Genomic DNA, 19,965 nt, shown 5'->3' with positions numbered 1-19,965 from the left:
ATAAATACACTCTTCTCTTTGAACTATATTCACATTGTCTAGTTTTTTTCAGTAACTTGGCTTTTGACTCATTATTGTGTTGATTATTTTCTGTTCTTGATGCGTATTCAGTATCGATTTCAAGTGTAAACTGATCAATTTAAAAAACAGTTAATCTGTTTTAACTTGAATAATCATCTGTACTACGATAACTGGATGATATAAGCTTGAATAGTAAGTAGTTGTTTCACTTTGTACTAGTAAATTCATTTTCCTATTTTGTATTTTTAGACAAGTATGTTTATGTTATCCCTTAACTCTGATTTTGTTTTCTCCTTAGCATTTTACCTCCTATAATGGACTCGGCAAATAAAGAAAAAATATCACTCAACTCTAAAATCCGTTGTGTCTATACATCAGTTGGTATTAATCATTTCTCTGGATGCAGTTCTATCATAGCTGTCAGGTCATCAAATAAGTCAACAGTTGAAACTATATTGGCATTCGGTTCTAGTCATTTTATATGCTTAACTAAATCCTACTCTTATCTAAATGATAAAATGATAAATTTGAATACAGATGTTTCTCAGGACAATTTTCGTGTTTATCAAACGTTACCTGGTCACAATTCTGATGTAAGATGTGTACGATGGTTGGACTGTTGTTTTCATAACAAAGATTCATCACAAGTTTATCAACACGCTATATGCTTTCTAATGTCGGGTGATAGCTGTGGTACAGTGATAATTTGGGCCTGTCTAACTGAAAGTCTAATCTGCTCTAATGAAACAGAAAACTGGCATATAATTAATAAATTCCAGATGCCGAATAACTCTATAATAAATTCGATTGATGGTTACCTTTTCCCTTCATCAGAAAATGATCGCTCGTGCTCAGGGACGTTATTTCTATCAGCTGCAGCGGATACATCAGTTCATAATTGGTCTGTTCATATTCCACAGGATCTGCTTACAAATAAATCAATTTTATTACCATGTATCTTAATCAGTAATATCACACGAATCCCATCACTTTGTCTTTGTCTCAGACGTTTTTGTATAAAATATACTTTCCAAAAGTCAAATGACAATATTATTGACGTATCTTGGCTCCATATTATTGTTCTTGGTCTTGACAACGGACAGACAGAAATCTGGTCAGGTCATCTGGTCAATAGTGAAAATGAAAACGTTGAAAGCCTAAACTTCACACTAAGCGCTACCATTTCTGGGCATCAAGATTGGACAAGATGTATTGATGTATGTATTGACCAAGAGTTGACATCTCCTGTCGTACTGATCGTTACAGGTGGTCAAGACAATATTGTTCGACTATGGCGTTTATATTCTCCAGAAAACGATATCAGTGTAACAAGTCCTGGGCATGCGAAGGTATTCAGTTTTTTAATAGTCTACTTCTTGACCCTAATTTAATGTTGTATATAGACGTGGTTATAAAGTTTATTTGTAATTTATACGAAAGTTTCGGCGATGAAAAAATTCAAGTAATGTGAAGTCATCTTATAAATTAGTAGTATTTACATTTTCGTTTTTTTAATATCCCCTATTTATAAGTCTTATAAAGGGTCTATAGTTATCATCACCATGTTTTTGTATACCTTTTATTATTTTCATTGCTGTTAAATATCCTACAAATTGTGGTTACTCTATAAACTATAGTGAATATATGAAGTACTTCAGCTGATAAATTTTCTTATTGCAAATAGCCTATTTAAAAGTTACTAAACGTATTAAATGAGTGTTTTTGTATTGAAATTTAGAAAATTCGAGTAATGCCTTATCATTTGTCAAGTAAACCTAACTACTGAATGGATTATTAAATTACTCAATCTATGTATACATTACTGGTTGAACGGGTGAGCTTCATAGGGGTAATCAGCCTTAGATTCCTATAGGACTGTTGTCAGAGAGTAAGATATATACTCGCCAATTCAGAAGTGATGACTGCTGCATTAAATAAGCAAAAACGTAGTGAGGCACTTTGAAAATATAGTCTTGTAAAAAACTTTTGTATCAACATATATGTTTGTTGTAGAGCAGATTATTTTACACTTCCTGCTATGCTTTTTAAGGGAGATAAGCATTTGTGGAATAATTTGAGAATTTTCTGTCTACCCATTAATCCTACTAGTTCCTTTCGTTTAGTTTAAATTCTAGTGGTTTTGTCATTCTTGTCATTCTTGAAATACTTCTGATAAGTTACTTCTCAAACGAACGAAGCTTTTATTCAATATTTAATTTATTTTAATTCGGCTAGGGAAATATTCTAGCCTATACGATATAGTCAGTCAGGTAAATCAGTTGGTTGAGCAATGCTTTGTAGAAATTATTGACATTCACGCTTCAATGTTTACCTATATTTAAACAATCTGCTACTGTTTATTAATCAACTTTGTATTTATTGTTTATTAAAGGCCAGTAGTCTTCAGCTTCCTGAATGGTTTGCTATTAATAACATTCGTGTGTGCGTAGCGCCAGAAAGTGTCTTAGCCGGCCATGAAAATTGGGTCACTGGTGTTCGCTGGGGACCAATAATAAACGGTCTATTCCCTCCTAATTTGCTTACTTGCAGTATGGATAAGTCACTAATCATTTGGCAACCTCCTAGTGAAAATACTTTAGATTCATCAGATATGTGCAGTTTATGGAAAGAAAAGGCCCGATTAGGACATTTCGGCGACACTGGATTGAGTTTAATGGACTGTCATTGGTTCCCCAACGGCGGTCACAAAGTATTTGTGCACACTTTTCAAGTATGTTTGGTTTCATCTTATTGATATTCGTTGTCTTTTTCTAAAATTGCATTCTACAATTTCCTTATGTTGTAGCAAGTTTAAAAGTATAAATGGATCCGATGTTTAAACCATTCGAAAAGACCAGATGATTTTCATCGATGATATGCTACAACTGCCTCAGGGTTATGTAAATAAAACACTAAGTCCGTTAGTGCCATCTTGTTCTCTTTTTTAAGGACTGGTAAAAGTGTTGTGGGATTTGAAAAAAATTAGTCAAGTTTGCATTTTTGTGCTATTTGTTGGACATGCTTGTTGGTATAGGTAAATAAATGCAATATAGGATTTAAAAATTATATTTTGATTGTAGTAATCAGAATTCATTGCAACTTTGCCAAAAAATTGAGAAAGTTGTTCGAAATGTATTGCGCTAATATATCACATAGTTCTGAAAATCTTCGTCTTCTTATTACACTATCGAAATTTATCCAAGGGACTAATTGCTTTAAATACTAATAATAGTTAGACATAATAACGGGAATACGAGGTCTATACTTATAATGTGTTCAGCGTTTACAAAAAGAAAGAAGCGAACATATCAGTGCACTACTGTTGAGTATTGTCAGCCATTTTAATTAAAGTCCATTTCATTTTTCCTGCACGTCCCAATTAAAGTGGCTTATAGATCTCTAGGCAACTCAAACCATCAGTCAGTCGATTTATAGATTGTTGGTATATATTGGTTTGGTTATCTCCAGGTTTTTCACAGGCTATTTTTATAACCTCACTGTGATGCTTGAAGAATTTTTTGATCATAAACAAATTATCGTTTTTCTGTATCTAGAAAAATTGTCATTTGCAGCCCTTAGTTTTATCGCAGCTCCATGAATGGTTGTATACATTTCAAGTTATCGGTAATTGGTATAAAAATTAGAACACTGTCTACTGTCCAAAACGAAGTCAGTGAAAATTATGGGAACCCTTTTCATCGTTACTGACAGTCAAATACATATAGGCCACTTACTGTTTTATAAGGTTCATAGGTTTTTTAGGTTACTCCACTAATTCTATATTTCTTAGTTCAATACATCATAGGCACATATTTATCATACATTAATAGGGATGACGTAGTTTTGCCAGATTCTTTGTTGTTCAATCTATTCTAAAAACGTTTCCTTGTCTATTCAAACACGTAAGACATGTGTAAACCAACACATCTTGGGAAGCAGTCATATTATTCACCAAGTGCACTGTCTCATGCTGTAACAAATGGTTATATAATAACTCTAAAACTGTTTAAAAGCTGGTGCAATGCAGTTGTCGATTTATTCTGGTTCCATATCAATGTTCTTAGTCTTCCTAGCTGATGTACCGTAATGTGGTCAGGTCATGGCTTCCAGTCTATATCTTAGTCACTTCTTTGTATCTATTTCAATTTGTCTGAAATCGGAAATGAAGCTAATCTTTTGAAGTATTTTGTAATCTAGTTTCAGATTTTGCATAATAACATTTTGTAGGGGAGTATTTCCGTCTGGTGTCAATCTGATAAAGATTTTTGGCTTCCAGCATTGCCGTTAACAGGACATGTTGGACCTGTAGCTGATTTAAGTTGGATGTCAACATTCCCTGAGGAAAATTTTAATGATGACTCATACACTTATGTTTTAACTGCAGGATTTGATCAAACAGTCCGTTTACATGCATGTCAACCAAACACCAGTAATGAAGAAAAAGGTATATATGGTTCTTTATGTCATAATGCAATATATCCTTTTATATCGATAATGATTTGTTTTGACCGTAATAAATGATGTGGATTGGTATCTTTTTCCCATTAAACTATGTACTTAAATACTATTTGAATTTATGGAAATTCAGTCATATGAATTAACGTGAAAATGTTGTTTACATAAACATCAAACAATGGACGTACTTAGGCACCATTGATAGAATTATATCACTAGTAAAATGTTTACTAAAGTTCGCTGAGTACTTTCCAACTATAAAATCTTGTCAATAGATTGGTGCTAAACATCTTTTCCATTGATAGGTTTTTGAAGATGGGTTTCTTAAAATCGAAGCTGATTTATGCTTTTGGTTTAACATTTTCACCTCTTATTTTTGTTACATAAGTTATAAATGGCCTTTTATTTTACGTAACTTCATGAAGGACTTCTGCGAGCGACTGTATGGTGTGTATATACACATTTTTCAGATCAGCTCCATATTATTACTCTGTCAAAATTTATAAAAGGGACTAATTACTTAGAAAATCTATCAATTTAAGTCGTATAAATATACCAGTCTGGTGGAATATTTATAGCAACTTGTGGCAGGTTCTATCACCAATACTAAAACAGTTGTCATTTCATATCTCGATTTCGCTTGCTGGAATTAATATATTCTATGAATAATATGTATTTATATTCAGAGAATAACTCTTCAAGTAATCCATGAATAACTGACTAGTAAGTTTTAAAAAAGTAAACCTCTCAGTCGTATATATATGATAACACTATTCTTAAGAATCAAAGATGTGGTATGCATCTATCACGTCAAGGTGGTTATAAGTAAGTCAAACAGAAGTGGCCGAAAATGAATTATTTTCTGATTATTTGTTTTATAGAATGTCTATTTTACTGGTAATGTTTATTATTTCAAATAACTTATATTTCTTGACCAATGTAACTCATTCATCAAGTACAGATATGTGTACATGACTTAAAGCTTTTATTCTGTTAGGTTTCCCAAACATAATTCAGTCAACCATACGCAAAATAAAACCTGGGATATCTGTATGTCGGTTCAAGTTGCCACATTATTAGCACAACGAGATGAAGTCTTCAAGGCGAATTCCAGCTAAGTAGAGGTAGTGACAATATTAGTGGGGATAGAAAATATTATGCACAGGTTTACACAGTTGGGAGTGTGAAGAGTCAACTTTCCTTAACAAAATATCTCCATTCGGCCACACCTACATAATGTCTTCTCAGGGGTTCTACTTACTGCTTTCACACGTCAAAAGTGCTAAGATGCAACTATTGGGATCGGAATGTCGTGAACCAGGCTCTTAAAAGAACGCATAAAGTATGAATCTACTACGGTAACTGGTTTCAATGGGACTGCATCTGCTGACATTGCTCTACTAACCTTTAGATTAGACGTTTAGATAAAAGGTCCAACGGGCTGTTTCGTAAGAAAAGCACCCGTTTCATTGTAGAAACCTAAATAATATCACAGTCCTCATACAATAAACTATAATCATTAATAAAGAGAACGAACCTAATGATCTACTCACCCTACGGAGCAGTGACCTAATAGCGAAGGCGTTCGATTTCCACTCACTAGGTCCCCTATTCGAACATGTCTTCATTTACTTTAATTTGGATAATCGGGTGCTGTCATTAGCCCTCATACTCAAGTACCCGATAGATGAATTCGTTTCTATTAAAAAAGAAACAACTGAAAATAAAATACTTTATCTACTTTTGCTTGTTTGTTATTTTTAACACAAAAGTAACTAGTTTTTGTGGCATTTTTTATTTTCATATCAGAAAGGGTTTTTGCGGATATTATATTAATTTTAATAGTTGAGATCATGAGTCAATTAAGGCTAGACCACCATGGAAAACTTGGAAGCACTGGACAGCCGTTTCGTCCTATTGTGGGACTCCTCAGCAGTGCGCATTCACGATCCCACCTCGCTAGATTCGAACCCAGGACCTATCAGTCTCGCGCGCGAACGCTTAACCTCTAGAGCACTGAGCCGACATCCAACGTTATTAATGTCTATTTTTTATTTTGTTTGAAAATCGCCAAGTAAATTTACACTGATCTAATTTATTGTTATTTAGAATTAATTCAAGAATTTTGGTTCGAATTAGCTAGACCACAAATTCATGGTTATGATATGAATGCAATTGCTAGTATTTCACCAATATTTTATGTATCAGCTGGTGATGAAAAAGTTGTTCGTGTATTTACTACTACTAAAGATTTCTTAAACTCTTTTAAAAAACTATACAAATCATCATCAATTTGTTCAAAACTGGATAAAATTCTTGCTGATAATTTAATACCTACAGGTAAATTGTTACAATTTAGTTTTCTTGGATTACCTTTATTCATTTATTTATTTGAGAAAAATTCATTTACCAAGTAACTATGTTATTTATGCTCATGGTCCTAAGCCACAATATTTGTGTAATGCCTAGTTAGTCATATTACTCGGTTAGCTAAACCTAAATAACTGTTGAGAAATTTGGATTTGTAAACTAATGCAGTCGAAATAATGTAAACAGACAAATAAGACACTAAAACATTTGATAGATTCATCCAACCACTCTACTAAATCTCTTCTGCAATTTTTTGATAAGCTTAAGTACATTCAAACCGATAATGATGAACTGATGGGATTCTTAGACATTATATACCCTTATTTACCTCAGTTGAACCAAAGTTAGCAAGGACTTTTTATCCCTGCTTGTTGTCAGTAACATTAATCTTCCGAAACACAAAGCTAAAAAGTTAACTTTAATTAGAAATTATCTACTTATTCTATGAAAGTGGTTTTTTGTGGATATTATTGTAATTTAATAGTTGAGTTCATGAGTCAATTGGAACTAGACCACCATGGAAAACCTAGAAGCACTGGACGGCCGTTTCGCCCTAATTTGGGACTCAGCCTATTCATGCCTAGTAAAATATCCTCGATTTCATAAAATCTACAAGCAGACAAGAGGAATACAAATGAGATCTATAACCGGGCTTTTTTCAAATATATTGACTTTGCAACTGGAAACTTCACTCTCACAGGTAATCAAGTCAAAATGTAGATTTGTTTTGTGAACGGAACATTTGTCATCGAAAAGGATTAGCTAGGGAAAGTTCCTACATTGATTAACAAATACTGTGGTGAGGAAAAGTTCAAAATGGAACAGAAGTAGAACAATAAACGGCTATTCTTGAATATGTTGATCACCAGAAATAACAGGAAAAATTGAGATTCAGGTGTATGGTTAATCTAACCACACAGATCAAGTTCTGAGCTACAATAGCAGCAACCCAACGGCTCACAAAGTTAACTGATCGCTATTCAAAGGTATAAAATATCACTGCAACACATCTACAATATAGAGAAACGAAGAAAAACATTTAATGATTTTTTCGAAAGAACGGCTATCCACGCAATTTTATTTAAAATAGTTTATCAAGCGCACCAATAACATAGAAATCAAATGCGGTATTTAACAAATAGATCTATCTAACATATATGGATATATCAGAAATTACAATGAGATTACTGAAACCGTTTAGAATAGACGTACCTCCATAACGCAGCAAAATCAATTCAATCAATCTGATACAAACCAAAGATTAAAATAACAACAAGAAAATTCGTACATTTTCTACAAAATAAATTGCCCTAAATGTGAGAAACACTATATTGGTCAAAGTGGTCTCCCTGTCTCTTTTACTCCACATGAACCTCAACCAGCTGCCGAACTACTTGATGTATGTTCACTTACATCAATAAACAAAATAAACTATATTTTTCAACAACAAAACATTCTATTCACATTTTATGTTGTGTGAAATCTCTTTCTTCATTTGATTATCATTATCCATTCTGTAATTAATTTTAATTCAGGTGCTGTACAACCACCACTCGGTCTTTCAAATCAAATTATTGCTAGTCCATCTAGCAATAATGATAATAATGTCATTAACAGTTTCAATAATACTGAAGACAACAGTGATCACAATGAATATGTCAATAATAAGGAAAAAGAAAATCTGGATAAAGTTGTATGTTTACCTTCAGTTAATTAATATTCGGCTCTATTATTCTGATTGATAGTCTTCTTTTCCATTAGTCGTTCTTTTTTGTTATTAAATCAAGCTTATATTAATACGATTAAGCTGTCAGCCTCTTTTCTATCTAATCTAATCTTCTAACCATCTTCATTTTATAGTTGAGGATTATTATTATTGTAGCCAGTCAATAGTTAACAGTTAATGTGCCCACTTAAAAATAAACGTTTAATATGCGTCATGTTAGTCAATCAGAAGCCATCTATATATGTTTCTCTATTCTAGTGCCTGATGAAAAGTAGTGTTTTTTGTTAAACCTAAAATACTCGTATTTTTCCTAGGTTTTTCTACTTCATATATCCATTAATGTGGAAAGAGATTGTCGAATCTATATTTTCGGGCTTGATTTAACTAGGATAACTATTTTGCAAGGACGTTTTACTTTCCTTGAAAACTTGGATAGTAATCGATTAATACAAGTCAAATTGGATACCTCTGACTCCCAAACGTCATTCTTACCGTAGATTAGTTACCGGCACCTTAAAAAGCTTCATTAGCGACCAGAATTCCAAAAACTGTCCGAGCATAGTAAATATAATTTGACAATATAAATCTTGCCCAATAGTCTGCGCCCTATCTTTATGTTCTCCTCAGTGACGTTTACAATCTGTAATCACCTAGAAAAATAGCGGAATACAAATTTGTAGTTGTGTTTACGATATTATTTAAACATAATTATAAAATATACGAAATATGTAAACAATACGGTTTCTATACTATACACTTAACAAGTTATACTAAAACGCTTGTGTAATCAAATCTGCAATGAGACGAATAGTTTGCTAAAAAGTAGAAAACTATTCACTTCACAAAAATAAAAGTTATTAGTGACAAACAGAAATATTTGGTTTACAATCAATCAACTCAAATAAAAACAGCTAAGCACTACAAATCAATATGACTTCAACTAAGACCTTAAGTCTCTAGTAAAGCAACATCTAAGACTGTAGGGAAAGCATTGTACAAGAGAAAAAGCAAGACGAAAGAACGAATAATTTAAACAAAGTCGAGTAATTCTAATTTCACTGAAGTCTAAAACAAATACGAAACAAACGTTTGTAGACATTAAAATCAATAACATTACACTTTAGTTGAAATGAATAATTATTATCGCGTAGGAAGTCAACTTGTGGGATTTCTACACACACAAAGAATATTATAATCCTTCCTTGCTTTGTGTTACTCTAATATATATTGCAAAGTCTCTTTCAACATATGTTTTGATTACTTTCAATTTTACTCATTACGCATAGTCGGTTGAAATGATTATTTGCGAACTAACTGGATTCGTGATGTTTCAGTTTGCATAGAAAATGCATGTATCAAGATTGTAATGTGTTATTTTCCAATGTTTGTCTTTTTTCAAATAGATGTCAAAAGCTAATTATTAGAGTGGTAAAATCATTAGTTACTGCATAAAAATCACATATATTTTCTTTTGAATCTCCTTGATGCCTAATTGTTGCAGTTTAAAGAAATAAGTGAATCAACATGTATTACTGTAGAGCTCGATGATCATCATTTTGAGGTCCTTTAAACGTGGTGTAGCCATGTGTAAAAAACATAACATGAAACGAAAGTAGCTAAGAGTTATTTAACATTATTTTAATTATAAACTGGATTCAATCATCGATGAGTCAGTTGATTTTAGACTCAGAATACCTATCCAAATGGTAAACAAAATGTTTCTGGTAATATTCATCCAGTTATCTAGACTATATAGATTACTTTTTGTTCTTGTTAATTGCCATAAACTAATGCTATGAAATGTACTTCTTAAAATTTGAAATTTCAGTTTACATCTAATGAACTTCCTACAGAAGATCGGTTACAACATGCAACACTATGGCCAGAGGTAAAAAAGTTGTATGGTCATCCTTATGAAGTAAGTAAAGTGTTTATATATTACTTCATACTCAAACGGTTGTTGTTAAGTGTTGTAGTGAAATGTGCATATTTTTTATAAATTGTTTCTTAATGTCCAAGTATTTTCACTTGCTTGTTTGTTAAAAAAACAAGAAAAACTCAATAAAATGCAATTGAATTCTTAATTTTAAACCACTTGTTGAATGATGAATTAAAAATGCATTCCGTATATTTACATAAATCAGATAGTGTATTCTGTATGCATATACAAGTTAATAAAGATAAGCGGGTAAATTTACTTAAATTACACATAATATACGTCTCTTCTTTTGCAAATACGCTTGCTACCCTTAGCATTTCACTCTTCTAAATCCATGTTCCTATTCACTTTCTTCTTTGGGTTTTAGATATATTGTTTGGCAGTTCATCCACGCGAATTTCTCGTAGCTTCCGCTTGTACTGCATCAAAACCTGAATATGCCCATATTATATTGTGGAATGGTAATTTTAACTGGTGTATACATCAGGTAACTTCTTTATGACTTATCAATCAAGAAGTATTACTATATTTTACATACAATACATATTTAGTTCTCCATTGGTGTTTGTAATGATACCTAAAATAACGGTTTGATCATTAAACTCTATTGGTCTTATTGAAATATGTCAAGTATCCTGCGTGAGATGAATTATTATCTGAGTTACATATCCTCGAAATGATCATATAAGATATTTTTGTGCTTAATGGTTAAAACTTAAATTAGTTAAGTCAAATGATCACCTATTAATAATCAATGTTACGCTTTAAGTTTTAGTAATTATGCAACCAAATGGATCACAAATTTGACTCTCAGATGTCAATTAGTTGATTAGCTACAGCAGAAACACATTAAATAACTAATAAGACTGAAGTTTTGGCCAATTCGTCACTAATTATCCTCTCAGACTCAAAAAATTGAAGTTTTTCAACTTTCAGGCTTTTTTCGTATTCCTCAAGTAAATGTTAATCTTTTTATCATTAAAGCTGACATGTTATAAACTGAAAAGCTTTTCGAAGCATCATTCGATTTATGTACACACTGTAGTCTTTTATAATCTTTTACTCTTGACTCAAACCTATGACTTTCTCTGAAGTCCGTTTTATAAACTTCTTATGTTTATACCTTATTCCCGGTGTTCAACTTATGTTTTTTTTAGCGCTTGCAACATCATCAGTTGACGGTAACTCAATTAGCATGGAGTCATGATGGAACTAGATTATTGGCCGTTTCAAGAGATCGCACATGGAGTTTATGGTCTGAACAAATGATGAATAGCGCGACAGAAGGAATGAATCATCAGCTTTCAAACTATATCCTATCAGCTTATCCCATTAAAGGTCAAAGTCATTCAAGAATAATTTGGACTTGTGCATGGAGTCCAGATGATAAGTGAGTTACTTTTCACTTTCACATCTTTCTATCTCCTAACTCACCTGGAAATCTTATATTATTAATGTTATAACGTATGCCCTCTTAATACATAAACGTCCAATGATACATAAAATACGTACGAGCAGTCTTGATTACTACTCGGTCCTGCTATATGCCTAGCCCAGCCAGTTGAGTCCAGAACACAAATAACAGCCTCGGCAATATGAATCATTATTTACAAACACACTGGGTTTTTATACAAACCAAAGTAATCAATAAACTGATTATAACTCAAGAATCGTATGATAATAAGTCAAAGGTCAAAATAAAGCTAATGATAAGAGAAACATGAATATGAATAGTTCAGTTACGTAATAATTGTACAATAAGAAATAGGCATATTACATTGATCCATAAATAGACCTAAAAGTTACCATTCGTAATTCACCGGGGGATATAACAATTAAGAGCTCACTGAATCATCTATGCTCTTATTCCTTTTGAATTATTTTCTTCTTTATTTTCTTTAAATTGTTTTGTTTAATACAAGAAGGTTCATTTAAATTTCTATGACTAGAAACACAAATTCTCGATCCGAATAATTGTAACAGTGCTAAAATATTTTGACAGGAGGGTTATTAAAGCGATTGGAGTAAGCAATATTTACCCATCCCCACGTCGTACTTGGTTTCTGTAACACAGAATACGTTTTATATTATAGATTTACGCTTGTATGTGATTTATTAATCTGACCTAACTATCAGACATGATAATGACTTCATTTAAAACTGATGAATTAATTTTAGTCTCATAATTTTAACGCAATAAAATCATCTCTATCCAAGAATTTCGTAACGAGATGAGTTTAGCTTGTATGCTAAGAAACTAAATGATTTGTTATTAAGTTTCTCAACGTGTTTTTATTGTCGTTTAATCGTTTTATTGATTTCATAAATGTGTTATTTAATACACTACTGTTTGTGCTCTGTTAACCATTCATACTATTGCTTTTGCCTTTAAATTTATTTTCAAGATACTTTTTCACAGGATCCAGAGACTCATCAATTTATTGCTGGAATGCTACTGTCAAAATACAGAAATCAACGGACTATGTGCTTCCTGAAGCTCTTCGTCGTTTAGATACATATAAAGAACTTGGAAAGTCGGTAACAGCTATCGATGTTTGCGAAAGTTTTAACTCAGAATCCTTGTCTAATCTCCGTTCGTATTTAATGGCTGTTGGTTTAGAGTCCGGTAACATAATCTTGCTTAAATTATATGAAACAGGCTCATCTGAGAGCTTTTTCACATGGTCGATTGTTTTAAATTTCCCTCCAGATTGGTGTCATGTTCCAGGTAAACGGTTGAGGCGAATTTCGTTTTCACCACAGAATGATAGTTACCTCAAAACAGCAATTAGATACTTGGCGACATCTGGTGATGATGGAATTGTACGAATTTTTAAAATCAACATTAAATTATTATAATGTCGTTGTGTATTTATACTCACTTGAAATAAAATCAGCTTTGGTTTTTTATTTTCATACTGTATGATTTCAATCCAATAAAGTTTGTTAATTTGACAACTCAATCGTTTTTGAATTAATAGGGAAACGCAAGACTCAGCATCTTGTTTTATAAAAATTATGTCTAAGTGACCGTTCTTTTTTATAAGATCCTTTCAGTTTTAAATACTTAATGATAGATTCATAACCTCAAACAAACTAAGGTGTATACATCTTCACCATAATACTAAAATTACACCTATGAATAATGTGGGATTTTGTAGAAATAATAATTAAATAACAGAAAAATCTATATACTTTTTGCATTTAGTTACTTTTGATAGACAATATGCATTAAAACCTCAGTTTCAAAGGTCAATTCGATTAGGACTAATTCCACGTATTGAAATGTGTTTCCTAAATTTTGTTTTCGATGTTTGAATTCCAAATTTGTACTTTTCTAAATAATATGACAAAACTCCATCAAAAAAATAAACATTTTTATTGTGTTTTATCTTTTTAAGACACTGACGGATTCCATTGTCCTTCTAAAGTTAATGTTGATTCAGTACTTTTAAGCAAAATTTCCTAGTTTCCCCATAGGGACCTGAGCAGTTTAGCTCGTCGACTGCATATCTTGGGAGTCTCATCAGCGCTGATGAGTTGGTGGTCAACGGAATTTTCGAATAGATAAAATAATTATTTGACTTCAAACTGTGACGAGTATAATCAGCACTTGTCTGTTTGATTTTGTTCCACGGCTGTAAAATATGTCTTAGAAACATACATGAGTTGTGTAGGTTCGGAGTACTTATTCATGCCTTTGAAATATCGCTTGCATACGACTGAACCATCAAGGGAATCAGACTTAAGGTACGAAACTAAAATTTAATAGACTGAAATAGGATATATATTACTCAAAGGGGGTCATCTCCTACATGTAATTGAAGTTCAAGTCAAACTAGCTACAGCATCAAGAATTATCACCGACCTGTGAAACAAACAATGTTGGATCGTACACACCTTGTTGGGTACCGCTCAAAATGCATAACCTATAGTGGGAAACGTTGGACGACGTCAATTAGAATCAGTCTCAGTAAGACAGTTGTATTTATTCTGTTTCCCTCTTCATTTTACTGACTTAATGTTTGGCAATATGAACCGATTCAGATCTTATTTTGACTGTAACCGCCTTTAGAAGACGATCAAGAGATGCGAGTGAATTAACTTTAGCATCCCGATAAATATGCCCACATAGATATCAGGTTTATAACTAGATATGCCGTTGAATATTTTTGTCGTTTCTAAGCTTGGTATTCTGATTTCATGTTGATTTAGAGTCCTGATCAGTAATATGAACTACTCAGCACTCCTCTCTGTTTTCCTCCAAGTCTTCGAAAAATATCTTGTGGAAGTAGAAGGTATACATTGGCTAGAGGATTTTAGACATAGATGTCTTCAAAACATTTTTCGTGTATGGTATAACATCCGAGTCAGTTATGCTGAGTTTTGGAGTGGGGTGCTGTGCAGAGATAGTAAATCAGATGATAAAGCTAAGTATCTTCATCAATCAAGATACCTGTGATATCTATTACGTATCTCTTATTACCACCTGCCATGATGTGTAATTTTGACTAGAGTAGAGGCAAGTTGAAACAAACGGGGGCGGCCAAACCACAACGTAGCATCAGTTTGTGAAGTCATTGACTGTTGGTCTGATTCACGTTGGTAGGCGCAGGCTATCTGGTCGGAGTTTTTTTATTTATTTGAACATATAAATATCGGTACACGGGGACACCAGATATATATGCGCCACACAATTGTGTGAGGGCTATGATACTGCACGGATGCCCAGACTGAAGCAGATGGTTTTCTTAGGATGCCACACCCGGAGCCTTTGACCTAAAGGTCTGACCCACAAGTCTGTGGAGTATCGTGAGGAGATGCAGTCCCATGGTAGCCGGTGACCAACAATCGGTTCATACGCCATTTGTTCCTTCCGGGTACTAGAGCCCATGTGCATCGTTGGTTTGGAATCAGGGCTTCCCAATTCCCCTAGGTGAACTAATTGTGTCCACCGGCCCAGTTAAATCGCTGGACATTTACTTTTCGTCCTCTCAATTTCGTAAACAACAGTAATACTGCGAGAAGGCAGTGAGTATGACTTCCCTGGCAGAGACTATACGCGTGACCGTGTGAGAGCATTTCAGAGGGAAGGCCCTCCCCACTGTCAGCCGTATCAAGGCATTTGGGGGCTGTTGGAGTCCACCGAAGTCTATGGTCAGTAAGGCGTCCAATGATATGGCTCATGATCAATTACAGTTTTTCTGATGTATTCACTGTTTATATCGCTGTGTAATAAGTATTAGTATTCCTTCATTAAAATATCCTTATCCCTTTTTGAACTATTACTTCAATATTTAGCCCTTTTCATTATCGTCGCCACTCTAATTATTTCGCCTTCTTTGTTACTCATATTATGGATCTTATCTCATTGTGCTAATTTGTTTTGAAAACTTTAGCCGACACTCAACTGTGCTAGGTTCGGCGTTGATTATGGCCAACTGAGACCTTAGATACTTATATAATCTTCGCAAATTCCTTTCTGTCAGAATCGGTGTCACTGATTAATCAGGTCTTTGTATTTCATTGCGATTGAATCGAATAGTAACATCATGCCAGGTAATCATAGTCTGTAAACATGACTATTCGAAGTGGCAAAGTGCTAACGATCCAGTTGGCTCTATGTAGAAACATTTTAAACGTTGCAGTATGAATCTGCTCTTTTAGACCAATGATTATGCTGCGTGAAGAACACATAAACTAATAAATATGGTTGATAGTTACATGAATGGAAAGTTTATGTTTTTATTTTATTTAGATCATAGTTCATTTGACTTAAGAAACGAACTTTGTCAAATGAACTATGAAGACAATCACTTTTCGTCGAATAAGAATGTTCTGTGTGATTGATTATTTCTATGATTTCCCTTCTGAATATATTATGTAAGATGAGAGTTTTGTTTGTCGCTGTTGTGTTTCCTAAGTGAAAAATAAGTAAATCTGAATGAAAAATAAATTCTAAAGCTAGGAAGTCGAATGAATGAATTTCTCTAATCGTAGCTAGTTGGAAACTGGATTGTTAAAATATTGTTTATATTATGCGGGAAGGGAAATGGTAATGATTGTTTCTTTTTGAACATCAACATACAATATTTTCTATACTCTCTCGATAAAAAGAGCGTTCGATAATGCCATCTATTTGAGATGCTTCGTAGTTTTACTGATATTCAATTTAAAAGTACAAAATACTTATCATTATTTAACTCATTCAAAATGTTGGTTTAACCATAAAGTGCTCTGAGCACTTCCTTACGGGATAATAAAATACTAGTACCCGTACTCAATGAAATCACGTTAGTATCTACGTACACTTACCACTGAATCCACAAAATGGTTGCATTCAACAAATAGTATCAGAAAATGTCCTATCTCATGTTGTATTTATATTACTTAAGAAATGAAAATAAAATGCATGTTTTATCCAATATCGGCTTCATCAGTTGCACAACGATTTAGAAGTATGTACATTCCTGCTGACAATCATATTTACCTAACTTGTTAGGATCAATGAGTAAAATGAGAATAAATAAAACTAGATAAACTACAAATCAATATTACCTGGGTAGGTTCAAGTTGAAATGAAAACTGTTTTCGAAAACATGAAAAGCTTTTGAAGTTGCTTATATTTGTGTTTTCAAGAAAATTTAGTGTTCACCATAGAACACTTCTACACAACAATACAAAAGCTGATTTAAGATCTATATAATTGTTCATTCGAAATAAATGTCAAAAATTAGGCACATGCTTGTATATATTGTATTGATATTGTAGAAATTCCGATGAATTTAATCTAGATTTAACAAATACAATGGTAAAAAAGTTAATCATTTTCAAGCTTCATTCTAATTTTATCAAGTCAATAAAAAAACATTATTTCGAGGGATTTGTCATAACAGAATAAAACGACATGTCAAATTTATATTTTGTAGCAAACTTTCAAAATATAATTGAAAACATTATTATTAGTTATGTTGACCATTATAAATGGAAAACTGTTTTGTATTCAGTTAAGTAGTTTTACATCTGATTAAAGTGAAGTTAGACAAAGTTGTAGCTAACAATCTACCTGGATAAAAGTCCCCCTCATTTTCAGACTGCTTGTAGAAGAGCTGAACTCTGCTGTAACAGACTTGTTTATATATATATGGGTTCGAGTCCTGCATGCGGGATCGTGGATGCGCACTACTGAGGTGTTCCACACTAGGAAAAAACGGCCGTCCAGTGATTCCAGGTTTTCAGTGGAGGTCCCGCTTACAACGACTCATGAATTCAACTATATATATATTTATATATATATATATATATATATATATATATATATATATATATAATAAAGCACCAGAATGTAGTTGTTATTTTAGAATTAAAATAATTGAATATGAAATGGCGTATATAAAAGGAATTACCTTTAGGGATTTTAGTTATAAAAATAGCCTTTATTAAAATAATCTATTATTTATATTGTTTATTATTTCCTGTCTATTACATAAACTGTTGAATTTTATGTATCCCACAGGCGTATTATACTCATTTTATTTTCCATATAAAGAGATGAATCAAAGAAATTTAACGGTCATTGAGTGTTGTAAAATGCTTATTCTATGTTTTAAATTAGATTAAAGTAAAGATCTGTAACTCAGGGAAGCAATGAAATACAGCCTAGTTAATCAATTTAAACTTATCCATTAGCCTATGAACTATAGATATTTTGTGAGAACGAGAAAAATACTTTGATGTTTTAAATAATGAGGGATAAATATATGTTTCAACTCAGTACGTTGTAGTTAATCTACTTCATTAACTATTAGCTATAAATGAAGTGTGTATTTTCTTTATTTCGCTACTAATCACTGTCTCTGACTATCATCCCTATTACCGTTAAACATGTTTGATTCGATATGTGTATCTTAAAGAAAACCGCTCTCAAATCCATCGGAGTATATCACAATGTTCATTTTGTAACCTCTTCATACTAATACCTTCATTTAAATTTCCACATCTAAGAATGGAGGAAACTCAGTTACATCATTAAAGGAGAGTATTGATAAATCAGTGAAGAAAATTTACTTTTCGATTATTCCATTTATTTAAGTTGTACAATCATATTTATATTTAGTTTATTTGCCAAAAGTAGTGATCTACGGTAAAAAGAAATAAGTGTTCTGTCAATAACAAAAAGTAATCAATAATACTTGAGTGCTTAAAATATACCGAATATAGAAGTCTGTAGGCGAATAAAGATACGTTGTATATTGCGTTATAAATTATTTAAAAAACCAAATATTGAAAGGGACTTATGTAATAATCTACTGACTAATTAAAAGATGCCAACTTTTCAAGTACTTACTTTTGTAGAGAAACTCAAATAAATAGTTTACAGATAGTTAGTGAACTTAGATCAGCCTTATAATAAGTTATATTTACTAATTATCTAATATTAATTAATGTAAATAGTTTCCTTTGTTTGTTGTGTAGTTGTGATACAATTATAGCAACCAACCTACAATCAATTTCGATTATAGTCAATTTTGGTTAAGCCCTTTTTATCAGCTTACTTAACAGACATCGTCATTTGGATAGTAACAATCTGCATACTCTTTGCACTGCTATACCACTAGAGCACATGACGCTCTATCCAAAACGTTGACTGCTTAAATATCATTCGATGACTCATACTCCTCACCCTTATATGTATGCACGCAAATACTATTATCAGCCTTTGTTTTGCTGTGCCCTTATTAAATCTGACTATAAATTACCTATGTAATTACTTGCTATTCTCTCGCTTGCTGCTCGTTCGTTTCCTTCGCTTGTTCACCTGTTCACTCTCTCTCTCGCTTGCCTCTCGCTTGCCGCTCACTCGCTCGTTGATATCCGCTCAGGTGTTGTTGACTTTCTAGCCTGAGTTATTCGACAATAAACTGTAGTTGCTGCTATCCTTTATCTTCTGATTTTACTCACTGTTAAGAGCAATACGGAAAGTCTTTCAGAAATTGCAGAAAACCCTGCAGTTATCTGGACCCGAAATCAACCGACACAAAAAGGAATTCGAGAAACTTCACAGCCGGCACGCGTTAACTGCAACCGTAGCCGGCGAACATAGCCGTTTTTTATTCGTCATAGATGTGATAACGGAAGTTCGCTATCTCGTCGATACTGGCACAAAAGTGAGCGTTCTTCCTGCGAATTCCCACGACCGGCTTCACGAATCTGTTTTAAACTTACAGGTGGTAAAAGGTATGTTTTACTAAAGTTGGGTTTACGCAGACGCATTGACTGGATCTTTGTTGTTGCGGATGTGTTTATGCCAATCATTGGTATAGGCCTCCTACAACATCGCAACCTTCCCATCGATACATTAAAACGGAGGCCAGTGGACGGAAACGCCAAGTTATCTGTTTGCGTAACTTCTTTTTCCGGTTGCAACTTATCGCCAGTCACAATTAGGCACACA

General features: G+C 33.0%; 1 protein-coding gene across 1 annotated transcript; it reads left to right on the top strand.

Annotated features, from left to right (window-relative positions):
- Positions 1-335: 335 nt before the first annotated feature.
- On the top strand, positions 336-13,467 carry Smp_050730 (hypothetical protein; the record flags this gene model as incomplete). Its single annotated transcript, XM_018796640.1, has 9 exons — positions 336-1,370; positions 2,414-2,752; positions 4,249-4,465; positions 6,586-6,816; positions 8,382-8,503; positions 10,401-10,490; positions 10,879-10,998; positions 11,669-11,901; positions 12,917-13,467. The coding sequence occupies 9 exons, from the start codon at positions 336-338 to the stop codon at positions 13,368-13,370; spliced, it is 2,841 nt and encodes a 946-aa protein (XP_018651762.1). The 3' UTR covers positions 13,371-13,467.
- Positions 13,468-19,965: the final 6,498 nt, after the last annotated feature.

This window comes from Schistosoma mansoni, chromosome 4 (assembly GCF_000237925.1).
Source record: "Schistosoma mansoni strain Puerto Rico chromosome 4, complete genome".
NCBI classification, from domain to species: domain Eukaryota; kingdom Metazoa; phylum Platyhelminthes; class Trematoda; order Strigeidida; family Schistosomatidae; genus Schistosoma; species Schistosoma mansoni.
Note: the sequence above shows the minus strand (reverse complement) of the source record. Positions and strands in the feature narration are given on the sequence as shown.